This window comes from Pteropus vampyrus, unplaced genomic scaffold (genome assembly GCF_000151845.1).
Source record: "Pteropus vampyrus isolate Shadow unplaced genomic scaffold, Pvam_2.0 Scaffold12, whole genome shotgun sequence".
NCBI classification, from domain to species: Eukaryota; Metazoa; Chordata; class Mammalia; order Chiroptera; family Pteropodidae; genus Pteropus; species Pteropus vampyrus.
This window is the reverse complement of record NW_011888793.1, coordinates 8,751,265-8,773,363: the sequence shown is the minus strand read 5'-3', so window position 1 is coordinate 8,773,363 and position 22,099 is coordinate 8,751,265. Positions and strand designations below refer to the sequence as shown.

At 34.8% G+C, this 22,099-nt stretch overlaps 1 protein-coding gene across 2 annotated transcripts in view; it reads left to right on the top strand.

The window, feature by feature from the left end:
- The window catches only part of SLITRK3 (SLIT and NTRK like family member 3), a 10,025-nt gene extending 4,026 nt beyond the window's left edge, over positions 1-5,999 (top strand). For both annotated transcript variants that reach the window (XM_011379921.2, XM_011379930.1), the window contains exon 2: positions 1,802-5,999. In XM_011379921.2, the coding sequence (XP_011378223.2) occupies positions 1,802-4,762 (2,961 nt within the window). In that variant the 3' untranslated portion in view covers positions 4,763-5,999. The remainder of the gene's footprint in view (positions 1-1,801) is intronic.
- Positions 6,000-22,099: the final 16,100 nt, after the last annotated feature.

Below are 22,099 nucleotides of genomic sequence, written 5' to 3'. Positions count from 1 at the left end.
TATTTTATTTATTTTTTTTCCTCTTAGTCTCTCCCACCCTCCTTTATCCCCCTTTGCTTCAGTTTCAGCAAAAGGAAGGGATGGAGAGGGAGAGAATCTATAAACTCAAGCCTTTCTTTTTTTCCCCCAATGTTCAGTGCTAAAAAAAAAATCTCCTGCAAAATAGGTAAGTCAAAGACATCTGGAGCCTTTCTTGCCTAAATCTCAGGGACCTCAAAAACAAGAAAAATATTTAAATAAAATAATGAAGAAAGAACTTAAATTTTAATATTTTATAAGGAAGATTGATACTGCAATGTAGTCTCATCTGCCTTCTGTCTCTCTCGCTCGCTCTCTCTCTCTCTCTCTTTTTTCCATTTAATTGTTTCTAAAAATTGAGTATTGCATGCCTGAGGCAGATTTCTCTTTGCTTTCTCACTGGTTCTTCTTTCCTTACAGCTGTGTACATTATATGCAAGTTAAATGTGAAAATTTCTTCTTTTCACCCTCCCTATAAATTATATCTTTTTTTTTTTTAAGTTAGAGGGTTAACTAAATATTTCTTAATGTATGTATCTCAGTGTGGAGAGAAAATATATGCTAAAAACTCCGGTTTATTTTTATTGATTAAAAACAACCATTCAATTTTGATTGACATTTCAGTGACTCAGAAAGGGCAGTTTAAGAAAACTGCATTATTATAATTTATTTATGTACGCATTTTCATATACTGATATTAGGCAAGAAAAGAGAGCCATAGGAGAAGGCTCTGTATTATTACAATAGTACACAGCATTTGTTTCTTCAGATTAAAAAAGAATGATGTCTTTCCTGAAATGTATTTCATGTGATAGATCATTTATCAGCAGATAAGTATCAAGGTTTCCTCACTTTCTTGCCTTTAACTACCCAACTGTCCTCTAACCAGCCACCTGCCGTTTTAATTCCAGCTTTTTACAGGGTTCCTCAGTTGATCTCGAAGGCACAGACATTCTAAACTAAGCTGTTAATACGGACACTCCCAGGTCCAGCATCCTTTAACTGTCACTATCTTTAGCTCTACAATTGTAAGAGCTTATTCTTTAGAAAGACTAATCATTCCTAAAAGGTTCACAGAGTCAAATGATACACATATATAGAAATTATTTAATTAAATGAGATGTTAATAATCTGTGTTTGGGCAAAATAGGGCGAGGGTATAGTGTATTACTGAGCATTAACTGTAATTAAGCATGATGCGATCACTTCTTAAGAGAAATCTTAAGTTTTCCAGAGATACTAATAATGTCATACATCTCAACAGTTGATATTGGGCAATGGGCTCGTACTTTATATTCTTTAAGCTAACAACTTTTAATTATGTGTTTTTATGAGTAGAAACCTATAGTTTAAAGAATTTTTTTTCCCTCACAGTTTCAATTAGATCTATAATAGGCATCTCTGATATCAACGTGAGTTTTAACAGGCAAACAGGTGTAATGGACAAATTAATGCCATTATTATTAAATCTGCCTATATCTAAAAGGCATCACTGTATACCAGTTTCTTTGCTTGCTATAAGCAGCAAGGAAGGCTGCTTTTATTTGTATAATATGCCCTTTGCCAAGTATGGCAGGAAAACATCATCATATGTTACAGTATTTCAGAGTCTCCTAAATTTAAAATATAGGGCAAATTAGACATGTTGATAGGTTGCTCTGGGTGTCAGTTCAACAACTGCAAAAGTTTTTATGTCATTCTTAAAAAGTCTCACACGTAGGAGTCAATTAGAATAGTGCATATGACTAACAACTAAAAATCTGCATCTTTATTTCTGTTTCAGTTTTGTAATCAACCACGAACAATGAAACCTTCCATAGCTGAGATGCTTCACAGAGGGAGGATGTTGTGGATTATTCTTCTAAGCACAATTGCTCTAGGATGGACTACCCCAATTCCCCTGATAGAGGACTCAGAGGAAATAGATGAGCCCTGTTTTGATCCATGCTACTGTGAAGTTAAAGAAAGCCTCTTTCATATACATTGTGACAGCAAAGGATTTACAAATATTAGTCAAATTACTGAGTTCTGGTCAAGACCTTTTAAACTGTATCTGCAGAGGAATTCAATGAGGAAATTGTACACCAACAGTTTTCTTCATTTAAATAACGCTGTGTCCATTAACCTTGGGAACAACGCATTGCAGGACATTCAAACAGGAGCTTTCAATGGTCTTAAGATTTTAAAGAGGCTATATCTACATGAGAACAAACTAGATGTCTTCAGAAATGACACCTTCCTGGGCTTAGAAAGTCTCGAATATCTGCAGGCAGATTACAATGTCATTAAACGTATTGAGAGTGGGGCATTTCGGAACCTAAGTAAACTGAGAGTTCTGATTTTAAATGATAATCTCATCCCTATGCTTCCAACCAATTTATTTAAGGCTGTCTCCTTAACCCATTTGGACTTACGTGGAAACAGGTTAAAGGTTCTTTTTTATCGAGGAATGCTAGACCACATTGGCAGAAGCCTGATGGAGCTCCAGCTGGAAGAAAATCCCTGGAATTGTACATGTGAGATTGTGCAACTGAAGAGTTGGCTGGAACGCATTCCTTATACTGCTCTGGTGGGAGACATCACCTGTGAAACCCCTTTCCATTTCCATGGGAAGGACCTGCGAGAAATCAGGAAGACAGAACTCTGTCCCTTGCTGTCTGACTCTGAGGTGGAGGCTAGTTTGGGGATTCCCCACTTGTCATCAAACAAGGAGAATGCATGGCCAACCAAGCCTTCTTCAATGTTGTCCTCTGTCCATTTTACTGCTTCTTCTGTTGAATACAAGTCCTCAAACAAACAGCCCAAGCCCACCAAACAGCCCCGGACACCAAGGCCACCTTCCACATCCCAAGCTTTATACCCTGGTCCAAACCAACCTCCCATTGCTCCTTATCAGACAAGACCACCCATTCCTATCATATGCCCTACTGGGTGTACCTGTAATTTGCACATCAATGACCTTGGCTTGACTGTCAACTGCAAAGAGCGAGGATTTAATAACATTTCTGAACTCCTTCCAAGGCCACTGAATGCCAAGAAACTGTACCTGAGTAGCAATCTGATTCAGAAAATATACCGTTCTGATTTTTGGAATTTCTCTTCATTGGATCTCTTGCATCTCGGGAACAATCGTATTTCTTATGTCCAGGATGGGGCCTTCATCAACCTGCCCAACCTAAAGAGCCTCTTTCTCAATGGCAATGATATCGAGAAGCTGACACCAGGCATGTTTCGAGGCCTACAGAGTTTGCACTACTTGTACTTTGAGTTCAATGTCATCCGGGAAATCCAGCCTGCAGCCTTCAGCCTCATGCCCAACTTGAAGTTACTATTCCTCAACAATAACTTACTGAGGACCCTGCCAACGGACGCCTTTGCAGGCACATCCCTGGCCCGGCTCAACCTGAGGAAAAACTACTTCCTCTACCTTCCTGTGGCTGGTGTCCTAGAACACTTGAATGCCATTGTCCAGATAGACCTCAATGAGAACCCTTGGGACTGTACCTGTGACCTGGTTCCCTTCAAACAGTGGATCGAAACCATCAGCTCGGTCAGTGTAGTAGGTGATGTGCTTTGCAGGAGCCCAGAAAACCTCACCCACCGTGATGTGCGCACTATTGAGCTGGAAGTTCTCTGCCCAGAGATGCTGCACACCGCACCAGCTGGAGCATCTCCAGCCCAGCCTGGAGATTCTCACCTTGCTGGAGGGCCAACGAGTGCATCACCTTATGAGTTCTCTCCCCCTGGGGGCCCTGTGCCACTTTCTGTGTTGATTCTCAGCCTGCTGGTTCTGTTGTTTTCAGCAATCTTTGTTGCTGCAGGCCTCTTTGCCTACGTGCTGCGCCGGCGCCGGAAGAAGCTGCCCTTCAGAAGCAAGCGGCAAGAAGGTGTGGACCTCACTGGCATCCAGATGCAGTGCCACCGGCTTTTTGAAGACGGTGGAGGTGGTGGAGGTGGAAGTGGAGGTGGGGGTCGACCAACTCTTTCCTCCCCAGAGAAGGCCCCTCCTGTAGGTCATGTATATGAGTACATCCCGCACCCAGTTACCCAGATGTGCAACAACCCCATCTACAAGCCACGTGAAGAGGAGGAAGTGGCTGTTTCATCAGGCCAGGAGGCAGGGAGTGCAGAACATGGGGGTCCTGGGACACAACCGCCAGGAACGGGTGAGGTTCTCCTAGGAAGTGAGCAGTTTGCTGAGACGCCCAAGGAGAATCACAGCAACTACCGGACCTTGCTGGAAAAAGAAAAGGAGTGGGCCCTGGCAGTGTCCAGCTCCCAGCTCAACACCATAGTGACGGTGAATCATCATCACTCCCACCCTCACCACCCAGCAGCTGGTGGGGTTTCAGGGGTAGTTGCAGGAACTGGGGGAGACTTGGCTGGGTTCCGCCACCATGAGAAGAATGGTGGGGTGGTGCTGTTTCCCCCCGGGGGAGGCTGTGGGGGTGGCAGTATGCTACTAGACCGAGAGAGGCCACAGCCAGCCCCCTGCACAGTGGGATTCGTGGACTGTCTCTATGGCACAGTGCCCAAATTAAAGGAACTGCACGTCCACCCTCCTGGCATGCAATACCCAGACTTACAGCAGGATGCCAGGCTCAAAGAAACCCTTCTCTTCTCGGCTGGAAAGGGCTTCACAGACCACCAAACCCAAAAAAGTGATTACCTCGAGTTAAGGGCCAAACTTCAAACCAAGCCGGATTACCTCGAAGTCCTGGAGAAGACAGCATATAGGTTCTAACAGAAACAGAAAAATAAATTAGTGGTTTTGTTTTTTTTTTCCAAAAGAAAAGGAAAATAAAATAAATATATCCCCTGCTCCCTTTACACTTGTCCCAATAACTCCATTCTCAAAAACTTCCCTGCCCTGAACAGAACTGAAACCGCATGATAACTAGAAAATACAGATGTATGTGCTCCCCTCTCAGATGTGATTTGGAGGAAGGGCCATACTCAGATAATTAATCAATGAAGTGCCTTCGCAGACTTTTGCCAGCAAATGTTACCATTATTTTTTTATACTGAAACTTGAGACTTGACTGTGCCATGTATAAGGTATATTGGGGATCGTTGTATTGATCCTAATTAAGTAAAATTCAATGTGTCTTTATTTTCAGTAACTTTTTCTTTTCAGTTGTAGTTTTGTTTGACAGGGAGGGGAGAAACAAGTTGACATTTGTGGCTTTCTTTCCTCTTCCCATCATGGCACAGATTCTGTACATGTATTAACAATGCAGTTTGCTGCATGCCCGGAAACTGCAAGACGGGGAGGGAGGGGGCGGGTCTTGCTCGAATGTTCTCACCCACTCTTTTTTCTCTCACACACATACCCACAAATAACAAATCCCTGCAGACAGTTAGGTCCCTAAACCTGCAGCCTCTTGCTTCTGGTGCAGGTATACATACCGACACACACACCGACACACGCGCACGCGCGCACACACACACACACACACACACACACACGAGCATCCACACCCACACATGCCACTCCCATTCAACCCTATCTAATTAGTTCGGGTTTGATCCATCTGTCTCCTCTCCATAACTCCACCTTTCCTTCACCCCTAGTGTACAGCTCACAACATCTTTCCTACCACCTGGGAAAAGTCATGTTCTAGGCTGGATCCTACTGAAGTGGAGGCCTGGTGGTTTAACAGTCGGAGGCACACATCTAGGGATGAGCATCCTCTTTGTGACACTTCATCCTGATGCCAAGATTTTTGAGAAAACATCTGCACTTTCTTATATATATATATATTACAAAAAAAATAAAAAAGCAACTGGGTATATATCACTAACAGCTTTGTAGGAAGCACTTTTAATGTTTTCTCTCACACACAAAGATTCAAAAGAAATGTGCATATATTTATTCTGTAATTTCAGTGATTATAAATTGTAAAGGTAATGTTTAATCATTGTATAGTGATTATGCGTCTGGTATAGCTTTCCTAATAAAAAGTTTTTGAAAAACATAATACATTATATATAGAGGATACAAAGCTTGAACCTTTAACTCCAGCTATGCCATGCCTTTCGTGCTCCCATTTAAAAAAAAAAAAATCTTTCTTTTACTTGTTATACAGAAAGCTAGTTTATTAACAAGTTTGATGCACTGTGATGTTGATAAGTCTTATAAATCACCACCTCATCCCATACCAGGATATGACTGGGACTCAAAAAATCTGATTTATATAGTTTACTTGTTTTATCTTGGATTATGTGTTTCAAACTTAGTACTCCAGTGATGTACCATTTTTCCTAGGCAGGATGCAATTAGAAATAAAATAAAGTAACTAGATTGCTAAGAAATACAGGATTAATTAAGAGAGGGTAATCAAGGATCCATGCATCTTAAGACAGTAAATGACATAAAGAGAAAGAAAATTTGCTATTCTTTTAGAAAATGTGCACCAAAATATCTCTCTCTCTCTCTCTCTCTCTCTCACACACACACACACACACACACACACACACTCACACACGGACACTTATACACACACTAACCAATCAAAATCTGAGGCCTTGGAGCCATTTTGACTGTCAGAATCCTGTTATCTGTGAAAGTTGTCACTGTTATATTTAGCTACTGTTTTTTCCAACCACTTACTGCAATTGGCCACAGTCATGCTTGAAGTAAGAGAGAGGATGTTGAATAAGTTTTTCTTTCTGTATGATATTAAAATTATGTTTCAAAATTAATCTGACAATAATCCAAGTTATGACCCATTTACATGTGAGTGAAACCAAAGAAAATCATATTTTTAAGGTGCCAGTATCTTGTTTGTGAAGCTAAACTGATGCAGAGCGCTTTGGGCAGGCACCAATCATTTTAGGCCATTAGAGGGCAGCAGAGCTCCAGAGATTCACAGATCCTGTAGCTGCAGAATTGTGCAGTGAGCCGTATTCTCTTCCAGTGTTTCCTCAAGCTGCCCTTAGTAGAAATTATCATTATGTGTTGAATGTAATTCACCACAAGTCACTGATGCCTTACATCACATTTTTTTTTCCATAAAAAAAGACTAGTAGCTTCTAAAGCTATGTAACTGGTACAAAACTAAGGCATTGTACTTGAAAAAAAAAAAAAAAAAAAAAGAAGCCCATGAATGTCTAGAACTTATTTATGTATCTCTTGATTAATTATATGTGAGTATCAATATAGGTACGCATTCAATGAAAAACACAAGTATATTAATATAAAAATGCAACCTTTTAGGGCTACCTTGCATTTGGCACATTGAACCTAAAACTTTTGTCCTCCATTATTTGAATATTTTGGAATTACTTCAGATGAAGAAAAGCCCATAGCATGATTCACTATTTCTCTACATGCGACACTGAAATGCAACTCTTCTTATGCAAGCAAATCAGACCCACTATTAGATAGGTGTCATTGTTCTTTTTTAATTTTTCTCCTTTTTATACACTTTCCTGTAAATCGTCTTTTTCATAGTTGTCTCATTTTCCTTATTCTTTTTAAGCATCTTTCCATCCTTCACTTACTTCACTTTTTAAGTCAGTACTGAACTTTAAGTGTTTTAAAACCTGATCTACGGAGTCCCTTTAAACTAGTGATTTATCACGTTCCCATTCCTATCAATTAAATATTTTGGTGAGTACTAGAAAGCATGTGCATAATAACGACTCAAAGTACAAAGCTAGATTCTTCTGACAGTAATTATCATTTCCTCAATAAGTGTGCACATATTCATAACATGGCATATTACACGAATCAGGTTAAAGTGCAAATCCCTAACGATCCTGGTGCTTTCCACATTTGAAAAATGAGTATCCATAAATCATATCAAATTATAAGAACTTGATAATTATAATGTTTATATTTTATTTATTAAATACAGAAAGTAAGACTGTCTTAAATATAGGTAGTAATTTTACCTTCGAATGAGGAATAAATTTATTTAGTGAAAATAAATTTATATGAGAATGGAATTTTGTATTAAAGGAGATAATTATTTTGCTTCCATGGAGTTTTCTACCCCCTTGGCTAGACCACTTATTTTCGCTGCACATTAAAATTACTTAACTTTAATTTATAATACTAGATATGTTTTCTTAAAGTACCATGGGTATTAATGTAGGTGTTGTGATTAGGATTTGTTTCATGTTTTTGCTGCAGTAAAATGATTATTTTTGAAAAAAAAGGTAGACTACTAATTCAGTTCATAGTGATGGTCAATTCGACTGAAGCAGACCCAGATCTGCCAGATATTTGCTATTATTCATTGCTATTTTATTACAGATTATAGTAATAATATTTGAAAATAATAAAATGTATTGTAATGTTCCTTTAACTATGAGATGGTGAGTGGAACATAATTGAAAGTGAAATATTAATTTGATTCAGTAATAGTTTTAACATATTTATCATATTCAGTATTATTTATGTGGATGATTTTATGTTTTTATTTAAAAAGTTATATTATTTCATCTAATTGCAAAATACTAAAATAATATTAAAGATGACAACCATATTTTAAATAAAAGTTCAAAGAGAGAAAGATTACAATAAAAGTTTAATGACTGTTAGTTTCAAATCTTTGATATCTAAAAAGAATATGTTTAACATTATGAAAATTGATAATGCAATTGCAGAACATAAGGACTTTAATTATTGAAACGCATTATTTAGATTCACTTGGTGCAAATTCATTGTTCATACAATCTTATCCTTTTGCAATTATATTGACTTAGCCAATAAATGTTGCATTTTTGTAAAATGGCTATGACAAAGGATACATTAACGAAATGCTTCACAAAATGTGAGACATATGACTATACCTAGTCAAGGTAATATGAGAGGAAATGGTAATAAAAGAACACTCCCTCTTAAATTATTTGAGCTAGTTTATTTGTGCTTAGATATTTATAACTTATACTTAGCTTAAAATCCCAAACTGTGAAAATTCAGGTGAACAGAGTATAAACAGCTATCACTAATATCACCATATGTTTTCTGTTTAATATACTACAGGCCTTTTAAAAGTAATAGGAGCAATAACACATTAATTGTAATTGGGTAATCGTGTATGTGTGTATATATACATATATACAGTATTATTATATATGTATATACACTGTATATACATGTATATAATTTATATATGCTTGATTATACTTACATGTAAATTAGACATTTTCTTCTCACATGTACAACAACTTCAGTTTTATGCATTTATTTTCTTTGCTTCTGTCTATTTACTGTCCAAGTGAAGCTAGATGAAATTACGAGTCTTCGCTTTGGAAATATTTACATGTAAAAAGTAACAATGTAATTAATATTTCTGAATTTAAAAGTTCTTTTATCCTCTAATTTGTTTCACTTTATTATTTAAGACATAGGAGACAAATTTCAGTCAAATTGTGATTTATTTGAAGTCCTTACCATGAAGAAACTAATCTCTTACAAATACACAACATTAGTCAAATGGAAAACAAGTGCTCCTTTTTTCATTTTTCTATTTCTAGAATAAATGTTACAGGTGAAAACGATTCCAGTAGAATTGTTAATTTGACAAGATCTTTATAATTTATCCAGCTATGATGAAAAAGTGAAATCTCGAAGGTAAATATAAGTGGTAAAGGAAACGTTTAAGATATTCATCATCCCATTTTACTTCTTTTAATATCATCTTTCATTTAAAATGTATAATAATAAGCAGTAATAATAATAAACAGAGATGACCATTTTTAGTATGCTTTTACAGAATCTAAATTGAAGGTGAAATTTTTTTAATTCAAGAAAGCAGTTGTAGACCAGAGGTTGCTAACTGTGAAGAGGTAATGTTTTGACTAGCTTCTTTAATTATAATATTTGCTTCTGAAAATAATATACATATTTTTGAGAATGTGATTGTTTTCCTCTCTATTTCATTGATATAGAGGATTTTTCATATGATTTTAAAATTCTAATAAAAAAAGTAATTGTGGTGAACTTCAAAGATATACATCACCCAAGAGCATAACAATAAATTTGTGGTTAATCCAACCTTTATAATATCTTTAAATATTAAAATGCGGATGAACATTAGCAGAAAGAAGGCTCTCTTCATTACTATCCAGTGACAAAAAGACCCAGCATAACTAAATGTTTTTTAGTATATTTAGTTCATCCACTTGTTTATAAGATGAGTAGTACAAGGAATTGACAGAGGTTGCACTGCATTAAATTATATCAAAATCAGACACATTTCATTTAAAAAAGAATGTGCTAATAACCAGTAAAAAGAAACCTTAATACTTTATTTAATTCAACTGTAACAATTAGCAGGTTGCTCTCTTGATAGTGGAAGACACCACATTATTAATACTGTATTATAAGTGTATACAGAGCTCTTATGCTTTTGACACATTTTACTATAAATTTTTTAAGTTTAGAGTTTATTTGGATAATTGAAGACTGTACAATCATGTTCGGTAGTGTTTAAAAAGAGCGTAACTTTCTTAACCTGGGGGTGGCAAAGTTAGCACTGAAAAAAGATGTTGAAATAAAGATATCATCTGATTGTGGGGAGAGATAAAAGAAGCCACCTTCTCTCTCCTGGCCTTATTCCTTTCACTATTCCTGACAGCCCTGTTTCTACTTCTGTTTCTGATCAGTACCAGATAATCTTGTGACTAAGGGCACATCTACTGAGCTCAAAGTAGGTGCCAAGGCAAGATCAGGGATTGATGAGAGTCCTTGCCCCCGACAATAAAAAGCCCAATTAATTTATCTCTGTACTAGCCTGAGAAAAGAATTCAATATATCTCTCTTCACTGCAAAATCATTTAGAAGTCCAGTGAAAAAAATTAGAACCTATAATAATAAAACTAGAACTACTTCTGGAAATCAAGAGAAAATCAGCAAATGCTTTAAAAATACGGAACCTTACTTTACAATCTCAAAGCCTTGCTATTTCTCCTTTAAAATGTCCTTTGTCTTTGCTGTGGCATCCAAAATATTGGTGTAATTAAAATTAAAATACAAATATAAAATATTTGTATTAAGACCATCTCCTCTCACTGGAATCCACACATTTTCAGTAGTTTTTCCTTACTTACAGTGTAAACTTTCTGAATATTCAGCTGTTGTATTATTGCTTGGAATTTGAAGTTTTTCTTTTTGCTTTGTGTACGTGTGAGTATTTTCACAGAATTCTGGTAAAACAATTATCTTAACATGTCTTTTTTTTTCTTTTTTTGGGGGCCTGTGGTAACTTTATAATTAAAACAAGTCTGTCAATATGTAAACCATTAATGATATACTGTCATTGGATAAAAAAGAAACCCTAAAGTCCATCTAAACTGGACATTTTATATGTATTAAATTGAGTTGGGATTTTTTCCATACTTGTGCTCTTCTTCACCTAAATTAGATTCAAAAGTGAAATCTGTTTTTCTATTTCTAAAAACAGTTCACGAGATGATTTACTTTCCTAGCTGGCAATAAAAAGGAGGTGGGTATAGAAAATGTTCACAGGTATAATGTCTGTGAAATAATTAGGCTCATGAATCTCTCATGTTCCCTTTGGGATACTTTCTTCAACAAGAAGGACAATGGAAAGAGAAGGTGAAAGAATGAAAACGCTCTCCCTTTCTGAAGACCATTTGATAAAGGTTTAATGGAGAAAGTCTGAACTAGATTTACATATTAATCTTTTGGTGTTCTATCTTTGGAAGAGTTTAAATCTAATATTGGTTTACTATTACCTTTTAATGTGATTTTATGCCACTTCAATTACCACCTGTTAATGTAGTCATCGGACCTGAAATCAAACCTTAGCATTAATTAAACCAAGTGCAATTAAAAGTAAATTCTGGTGCAAAAGGAACCACAAGGATAAGCTGAGGTAACAATATATATTAAAACATTTATCTTAAATCTCGATATAGAGATATCTTTTTTTAAAATTAGTAGTTTTTCCTGTACAAATAAGAACTCTTCATTACCCCTTAGTTAATTTGGGGACCACTTTAATAAAACTTTCTCCTGAGCCCTATATCACATACTATATCCCAGATATTACTATTCCAGAGCCAAACATATGTAGCTTAAAACAATTTTTATTACCTGCAATATTGTTTTCCTCTATTTGTATTTATGAATTGAATTTTAACTATATAGATGATACTGAAATTGTTCCTTAATTTGGATCATTCACTCTTTTCTCTTTATAAATGTGGATAACTGATAGCTGAACATTGCTCATATGAATTCTGGATATATATTTTACTTACTAAAATCTTTACTAAAATCTTTATGAAATAAGTGAGTTTGCATAATGCATTATTACAAAGATAGAATTTTTAAAAAGGTTTTAAGTTTCAAAATGGGATAAGATATAGTGTGGAATGATGGACGATATATAAAATCTAGCTGCTCATGTTTTATTTGTTAAAGGAATCAGGCTTGAGTTTGGCAATAATTCAAATGTGGTTACTCAGTTCAGAGATACTACATTAACTACTCCCACTCTTTCCATAATAATAATAATAATAATTAATAATAATAATATTGTTAACATTTCTAGAAATCTTTTTGTCTTAGAAAGGCATAGAGGTATTGATTTGAGAGAACTTTTCTTCCAACTACTCTCTACCTATCCTAACTGCAACATGCACAGATCCACACATTTTCACTACAAGGGGATAATGGAAAGAAATATTATGAATGGAAAATTAAGAGAGAGAGAGAAGACAATATATAGTCAGTTGGAAAAAGCTACTGAAATAATTCTGATAAGCACACATCCATCCCCACTTTGAGAAATACTGTTCTCAGCAAATATCTGTAGTGGAAACCAAGGAAATACTTTATTTTTCAGTATATGTAGTTTGCTAATTTCTATATTTGTACAAATCACTATGATTATTATTTTATTTTCTGAAAATACAGAGTTCCTATGGACATCAAAATTTAGTCTCAAATTTCCTTCATCCAGTAGGCCTTTAATGGCACAGTAAACTAAATTCTGAATATTCTTTCAAATAGTTATGTACAATACTCTGTGCTGATTTGCATATGTTGGGATATCTTACCTTTTGTGTCCTTCAATCACTTTTCCTGTCTGTGCTAAGAATTCTGGCTTTTGAATTATGTTGTAAGCACTTGAGAACACAGACTGTCTATAAGGACTTTGGTAGCCTGGTGTCTAGGGCCATATTTTGCACAGCTATGGGAAATAGATATTGATGAAACTTCTGAGTTCCATGGATCCTATCCTGTTCCTATCATTTCTAACATCCTGCCTTTCCAACAGACACTAGACAAATATTGGCTGACTAAATGAGTGAACTGAGTTTTAAAATATGTAAGCCCTATGAATTCTTACAAAAATTGATAGTTCTTTGGTATGTAATCCAGAGAAATGATGAAAAGTGATGGAAGAGTTTGGAGTGAGAAGGGTGGTAAGAACTGTGATAGTATGGGGAATGTAATAATTTATTTTACTTTTCTTGGATTTCTTTATTAGTGATATACACATTGACCTCAAGGAAGTAAGATGGAGAAAACAGTAGTATGAGTATGTCTCTGTGTATGAATTTTAATCTTATTAGGAAAAAAAAGATCTGAAACTGTACATTTATATCTTTTCATGCATCTAGAGTATAAAATTCAAATATTTTAGAAGTTGTCATGAAAAAGAATTACAGAATTTCAAACTGTTGTCAAAGCAAATATATTGCAGGTAGCCCGGTATATCTTAGAAGATATAACATAAGAATATCTTGTAGTCAGTAGAACCAGAGATGTAGAGATAATTACTTTTCACACATAAATAAGGCTTATGGAGGAGGGAGAGGAAAGGAAATAAAATCAAAATTTAAAAATATTTTAGTTTAGGACTATTTAATATGTTGAGATTTTAAAATAAAATATTCATAGGTTTAGATATGTGTACTAATATCCCACATATTTTTATTACTATTTCCATTAATAAAAATGCTATGATAATATATTAAAAAGTTAATATACAGTTTATAAAAGTTATGAACATGAGACATGAACTGAGTTTTATATCCTGGCCCATTGTTAAAGTTAGTAAATATTTCAACTAGAATTTTTACAAAAAAACAGCTGTGTAAAAACATGATGTACAGAGGGCAGATTTGGTAATAATGAATAACTCCCAAGGAAAGTTATCCCATGCCTTAAAATTCCTCACAAAGTGTATGTTTTGTTGGAGCTTTACGGAGTGCTGATATCTAAGAAACAGCGAGCCTTTGTAAAGCCTATTAAAATGTACTTTTTTGTTTGATTATTTATAGTTCTGAAACTGTGATATAATCAGGTTTGTTTTAAAATGTATAGGATCTCCTATCAATGGGGTAGGTAGATTTGCTCTGAGTCAATAATATTTCATTATTAATTATGCTCTTATCTTAAAAGACTAGTGAAAAAATAACAATTTTTTTTTTTTTAAAGTCCCAACAACTACAAATCTTTGTTTAACGAATACCATAGGGATTTAGATCGCCTCTGCTTCCTACTATTATCAAGGGAAGTGATGACTGGATAATAAAAGACTACTATAGCTTGAAATCTCACCCTTTTGTTCAAGTTCTACTAATAAAGCTCCTACGGTTTATTAGAAAGTTAAGTCTAAAGAGGATCCCACAGACAATCAGAGATAACAGGTCTCATTGCTAAGTGTCTTTCCCGTATGAAAACAGGACTTGAGATACTAGGGCTCTTTTTTGTCTTAATACTAAAATGATAGGCTATATTATAGCTTGAAAATCTTTGAAGTTTTTTTTTTTTTTTGAATATAGTTTCATTTCTCCACTACGCTCTAGAATGTGGGATGAGGCTAAACTTTAAAAGACTGTCTTCATGATCCAGCTATTGCTTCATAAGAAAGAGGAGAATGAAGTTCCATACACAGAATGTGAGACCTCTGTTAATGACCATTATGCCAGTGTATCCTTTAGTACTTCCAAGACACCATGGTGAAGGTAACTGTGACAACTGCAATAACCTCACAGGAAGACCTTTTCTCATACCTTGAGAAAATCTTCAATTATGTTTTATCTCAAAAATTTAAAATTAATTGTGGCTGAAAAGCAGAAAGGTCTCTTCCTCACACTCCTGGCCTATTAGTTGAGTTGGTATTGATAAGGATTTCTTAGAATTTTTAATCGGATTGAATTTAAACCATGAATGTGATACATGCAAAGCTGGGAGACATTGAATTATCCCTTGTAAGTGCTGGATTCACATAGAGAACCAGTAGTATAAGGCTTAAGAGACAATAAATCCTGTCAGATCTGGGTGAGAATCCTTGTTCAGCTATTATGCCTACAAATCTTGGACAGGTTGTTTTAATCTTTCTAAGTTACTTGAATTCTCTAAGTTACATGGTCAGATTTATATTAGATCATTCTTGCTGCTGTGAAGAATGAACTGAAGGTGACTAGAATGTCAGCTGAGAAAACAGGTTTTTTATTTTTTCATAATTTGTGTTTGCAATAATTTTAGCTATACAAAAAAGTTACAGAGATAGTAAAAAGAGTTCTCTGTATATCCTATCAATCAAGTTCCCCTAATGTTAATATCTCCTATAATGATGGCACATGTGTCAAAACTAAAAAATTAACAATGGTATAATACTCTTGGTTAAGCTATAGATTTAATTAGATTTCAGCAGGTTTTTTTTTTTTTTTCCCACAAATTTCCTTTTTCTGTTCCAAGATACAACCCAGGATATTACAATGTATTTAATAGCATCACTTTTGTTTTTTATTTAATTTTCCACATATTCCAGTCTAAAGATTCTGGTGCCCTAGACTAGCCAGCATCAGTGAAGACAGAAGGAAGTACATGTGAAATATTTGCTAAAGCTAGAAACAACATTACTGAATAGATACGAGTCATAAAGCAAGGCAAAGAATCAAGGATGATTTGCAGTTTTGGCTTGAAGGAACGAATGGATGGTGGTGACTTTTATTAAGACAGGACGATCAGAGGGTGGGATAGGGATGTGTTTAGAAGGAAAAACATGTGTTTCATTTTAGACTTGTTAACGTAAATAAAACATTTAAATCAATGGCTGCCATGTAGTAAATGTTCAATAAATGGTGGCCACTGTGAGATATTTATAATCATCATCATCATCATCACCATCATTATCATCAGGAAGAAATTTCAATATTGATTCAGGTTGTAAAGAAACTTTCTATTAAGGTAGCTGTGAGAGAGACATTCCTGTTTGGTGCTATGCTTTTGTCTGTGAAGTGTTTTCAAAGACCTAAACAATGTGAATATAAACTACATATGCCAGGACTTGTTTTGGGCTGCAGAACAGTATGCATGTAACATTCCCATTCTTATCTATCCTGAATTGGAGCCCTAACAAGGGACCCTATGATACAAGGGCTCTCCCATAAGATGCCAAGTTGGCAAAAGCACAGGGTATGAAAGACGTGAAATGTTAAGAAAACGGAAGAGGTTTGGTGGATTGGGGGGAATTGTTAAAGACAAGATTAGTAAAGCAAATGGGGTCCACAGTGAGAAGGGCTTAAATGAATACTAAAGAGTTTGGAATTTATCCCAGTAGAGAAGAGATTATATAATTTTGTAATAGCAAGATCCTTACCAGTGGGAAAACTACATCAGTGTAATAATGGAATCCTAATGTTAAAAATCCTTATAAGCAACGTGATTTCCTGTTTTCAGTCCATTCTTAACTATAGTGCTCTTCAGAGTATTAAGAGTATCTTGAGGATAAGAATGGTGAATTTAGCAAAAAAAGTCACTTTTGCTTTTCATAGAAATATTTAGTAGATTCCTATGCTGGAAAGGCTCAGGGATGCTGTAAAGATTGAATTATAATATGACTTACTTCTATCCATCTTAAACCATTCCCTTCAGGTCAGAGAGAGCGAGAAGACTAATGTGCCAACAGTGAGAAGTTATCCTTAATTTCCTGTGCAGGATGGCAAAATATTTTAGATCCTACTATAAGTTTTATCCAGAGCAAAATAATAGAAATTGATTCTGGGTGAGCCAAAAAAGTGAGGCATCTGCAGGGTAAGGAATGATGCTATGGGACTCTTTCTTTGCGCTGTACATAGTCAAATTACCCAGACTTTGTCAATTACTTGATTTTGCAAATATCAGCATGTATCTAGCCTCTACACCAATGATAAGCTATTCTGATTGGAATCATATATCTTATATTTAATTTTGTGGTAGGTTCATTCTACATATGCCTTAAACTTCAAGGAGGAACAAAAGTGCAGCTTCAGTGTGCTGCTGGATGTGAAAATCAGAAATGAGTTGTATACATACTAAACACTAAAAATTAAGTTACTCTACCATTCATTAGATAGAAGATGGGTGCAAGTAAGTTGGTAGAAGGATATTATACAAAAGAACAAAGATTCCTCATAATTATAAATAATCTTTCAGCATCAATTCATATTTTCTTGGTGCTTGCATTGTTGGGCATTATACACATTACCAAGAATTATTTGATTTTGTTGACACAGATCCTGAAGCTTTTTAGTGTGAATGGTACAGAAATGTACTGGAGTGACTTCACTTACCTTTCTGTTTATGGTCTAATATTTACTCTCTTCTTTGGGGCCTTATGTATATTTTTTATTTATTAGACCTTTTTTATTTTATTCTCTGAGCACATGTACATGCGAAGCAGTAGGGAATAATAAATAAGGTTTAAAGCAATAACAAGGGAATGTTATTAAGAAAATGAATGTTTTCATTCAGAACTAGCATGGCAGAATCTAGGCCATGAATCCCATTAATAGATTTTGTTCTTTAAATGCAGCTTATAGCAACAGACAAAAATGCCAATAAAGACTGACTCCATAAAGGATAAAACCATGATGTTTAAAAACGTTGCTACTTCGTCCTAATATACAAGGTTATTTAATCTTGCTGGTGTTATCTGAAACAATGATCTCGACCTTCTGATTTGCTTTTCCTATGCAGAGACAGCCACCACAGTGCTGAGTGGAGAATCTATTGTTTTCACAATTTAAATATTGTTAAAATAGAAATAGAAGATCCTTCAATATGTGTGCTATTAAAAATAATTTTGGAAGTTCTGTGCATAGCTCCTACCGGCTTCTTCCTTAAAGTAAGAGATGCAATTTTTAAAGGCTTAATTTTGAATGACTTTAACATTGTCATGAGAGTGCTGTTTGATTGTTCTCAGTCACACTGGCCCTGTTTCTTCAGCAGCAATTTTCCTATTTTTATCTTTTCTTGTTCAAGTGAAGAATTTAATTCTATTACTTTAAATCTGAAACTTGCTATAAAATAGGCAACAGATGGGCAGGTCTTTTATGAACAAAATGATATAATACTATGCCTCCTAAATTATGTTTAAAATGTAACTTTTAGGTGTGTTCCAAGTTTCTTATCAAGAGGTTGGTGAACTATTGATGAGAATATATAATACTATATTTTGCATAGAGTTATTGAACATCTACTTCTTCGAGGTAAGCCATTGTGAATGCAATTCTATATGATCTCAAGGAAATGATACACTAGTTTGGGGAAATTTGTGACTTATACATGAAAAATTATTTCAAGGTCTTAAAAACTATTGGTATAGATGGAACACACAATAGGAATTAAGTAGTTAAATTACTGCTTGACAGAAAGGCCTGTGGTCTAATCCGATATCAACACCCAGGTCAGCACTAAGGAAGAATTTTTTAAATGCTGAAGAACATAGCCAGAGCCTCATTTCTGTCTAAATCTGTAAAGACTCAAACCAACTACTAAGTACGTAGAATAGCAGAGTCTGGAAATTATTTGAAGGAAAAGCCTAACCACAATTCTACACTGAAAAGTCCTTAACTGCAGAATCACTTAATGACACAGTTATAACTATTCAAACTATTGCAATTTTTAAAAAGGGGTTCTGGATTTGGAAAAATGCTGACTTGTTCAAACAACTGCATCTGAAATCATTAAGCACAGCTTTTGCAAAGAAAAAAAAAGAAGCTCATATCATCATGGTTTAAAATATTCATTCAATTTTAAGCCTATTTTATGGAAATAAACTCCAGCTTCTGGAATTTGGTTGTACTGCCGTCTTCACCTCTGGACTGATTTATAATCATCGTTTCCATGTAGTGTTTTATGAACGGTAGGAAACAACCCATTTAAAATGATATGAGATGATAGTTGAGGTTATAGTGGTTGTATAGTAGGGGCTCAAGTTTCTCCAGAATCTTCCAGGTTGCTATCACTGCTTTCACTACTGTATAATATTCTACTAATTTCAAAAAATAATTATATGTCTCCGTAGTAAATCTATAGGAGTCAGCAATATTCTGCTCCTTAGAACTTAGAAGGAGATTCTTAAAGTAAAAATCAAGCACACAAAACTAGTTTATAATGGAAAATATTAGCATCTGCAGAATAACCTGTGCAGTTCTTTTCATTGTTGTTGTTGTTTTAATAGAATCACATTTGGCCAGAATGATTTAGGTGTAGCCTCAGGAATCCATGACAGGAATAAGATAAGGATAACCTATTGATTTTATATCCCAAATATTTCTGGAATTATTTCTCTCCATCTCTAAGAAATCATTCTTCAAACCGTCATAATTTATCTCTGAACTACAGCAGTACCTAATTATTCTACCATATTAACTCTTGATCCTACCCCCATCCCTACCTTTTGAACAGCAGCAAAATTTATCATTCTAAAATATAATTCTAATTAGTTTTTTCCTTCTTAAAAACCCTTTAACTACTCCCATGGTTCTTCTTAGAAAGTCCAAAATCTGCAATGTATTTAAGAATGCCCTGCATGGTCTCCACCTCCCAAATCCTTATCTCCACTCCCTCATCATTAGTCACTTAACCCCTCATTCACTAAGCTCTGGCTACATCTACTTTCTACCAATTGCTTAAAATATCCAAGTTAATTCCCACCTGTAGAACCTGTTCTATGTCTCTACCGCCTAACAGTTTCTTCATTTACTACTTTGTTGGGTCCATTCTATTAGTCCTTTAAGTTTAAGCCTAAAAATCACTGTTGTAGAGACGCCTTCTCTGGCTTCCCATAGAAAAATAGATCCTTTGTTTTACAGTCTCATAACACCACTTAATTTTTTTTCAAAGTAATGAAGGCAGTTGTAATTAATTATTTGTGTGATTACCTCTTTAATAACTGACTCTATCACTGAACTATAAGTTGAACGGGGACAGAAACCATGTGTATATTATTAATGTGGTGTTTTTACCAAATAATATTCTTTTGAATTTTCTATTCCTTTATTTTTTTTAGAAAGAAAGTCAACTGTGACATAGATGTAACTATCTTGATCTCTGACATAGTTCTCACTATAGATATCGATACTCTAGTTTATACATCAATCTCTTGTTATATAGGTTACTAAGAGTCCCTCTCACAATATAAATACCTCTTCCCTGGCGGGCAGAATGGGGACTAGCTCAGAAGACAGGATTTTGAAGAATGCAAGCCCACTCAGAGTTGCAATGAACCTTAAATAAAGGTATGAATACAATCTAACATAAGTAAGTATCTAGATCCTAGTAAGATTTTAGAAAAATAATGTCTAGAAGAGATTTCAAGTATATAGGACAGAAAAAATAGTATCGAATGCAGGATATTGAGTTAGAAATTTAACAGCCAAAACAATGAAATGAGAAGAGGTTGAGTACAACTGGACAGTGGTCTGGGAAAACCGTTGTTCATCGTGGTGAATATCAGAAGTAGCACATTGTGGCAAATGGGTCAGCAGCATTTAAAGCACGAGATGCATCAGAGACACTAAGGACTGGGCACAAATGCATCACAGCAAATGTAAAAGTAATGCCAGTTAGAAACTGGTCAACCTTTCTAGAGAGGCAGGAGAATATGGAGTTGCAGAGTGTAAAGAGACGGGCTCTAGAATTGGAACGCCTGGTTGAATCCTGGCACTCCATTCGATAGCTCCGTGACCTTAGACAAGTGACTTTACATTTGTAAGTATTAGTTCCTCTTTCTGTAAAATTGGAATAATAGTATCAACTTATGAAAATTAGATAGGAAAATTATGTATACACTACTGTTTATTGTAGTTCATGGCACAAAATAATGCCCTGTAATTGAAATAATGCCTTAAATATAACAACCTACTATGTTCAAAGCACTGTAATAAGCATTCACAGGAAGAAGTAAGATGGGAATGAAGGAAGAGAAAATTGGAGATAAATGAGACTGAATTCCTATCATATAGATATTTATGATTTAATAAGACAGATTTTCTGATTTAAAAAAATCAAGAGCCTATATTGTCACTGTTTGTACAAGACCAATTCTTTTAGCAGATAGACTTAGATATACAAGAAGAAGGAAAAAAGAAGTAGAGATTAACTTGTTAGGACATGGGTAATTAATTTAACCTTTTAAAATTATTTTTGTAAATGGAATTAATAAAACCTTACTAAAAGACAGTTGGCATAGTGACTTAGAGACATAAAAAGTAAAATTCTTGTTGAAACAGAGATATCTCATATTAAAATGAAGTTAATGCAAAAGCTCACACAAATAAAAGTGATTTGTGTTTTTGGACTTACTACTGTATTAAATTGTACAATAACTGAATTATACTCACTTCTTTTGAAAGATTCTGAGCAATATTACAAAATGTTTATGTAATGGATAAAGTTAAGATTTCAAAAATAGAAACTGCATCAGAGGAAAGAGAAGGAAAATTATGATGGAAATAAGAGGATGGTTCAATTCACATACTTACACATATATTCCAGGCAGGTGGGTAGCCATTTGGGACAAACTATACCAGTAGCTGTAGAAATAGTAAATTAAAAGAGAAAGGCTATCAAGTCAATATTTTACAATAAAGCACAAAATAGTAATTTGGTAACAAGAAGCCATCTTGAGCAGTTTAAAGCATATTGGAAAAACAAGTGTTACCAGTAATGAAAACTGTAAGTCAGTGCAGTAAAAAGCTATTACATAACCAAGCCAAACATTGGTTTTGAGTTTTTGGCTGAAACAATATTGGTGATTAGATTAGAATGGGACTGAAAAGAAGGAATGAGTGAGCTATAAAAGAGTGTGCCTGTAGA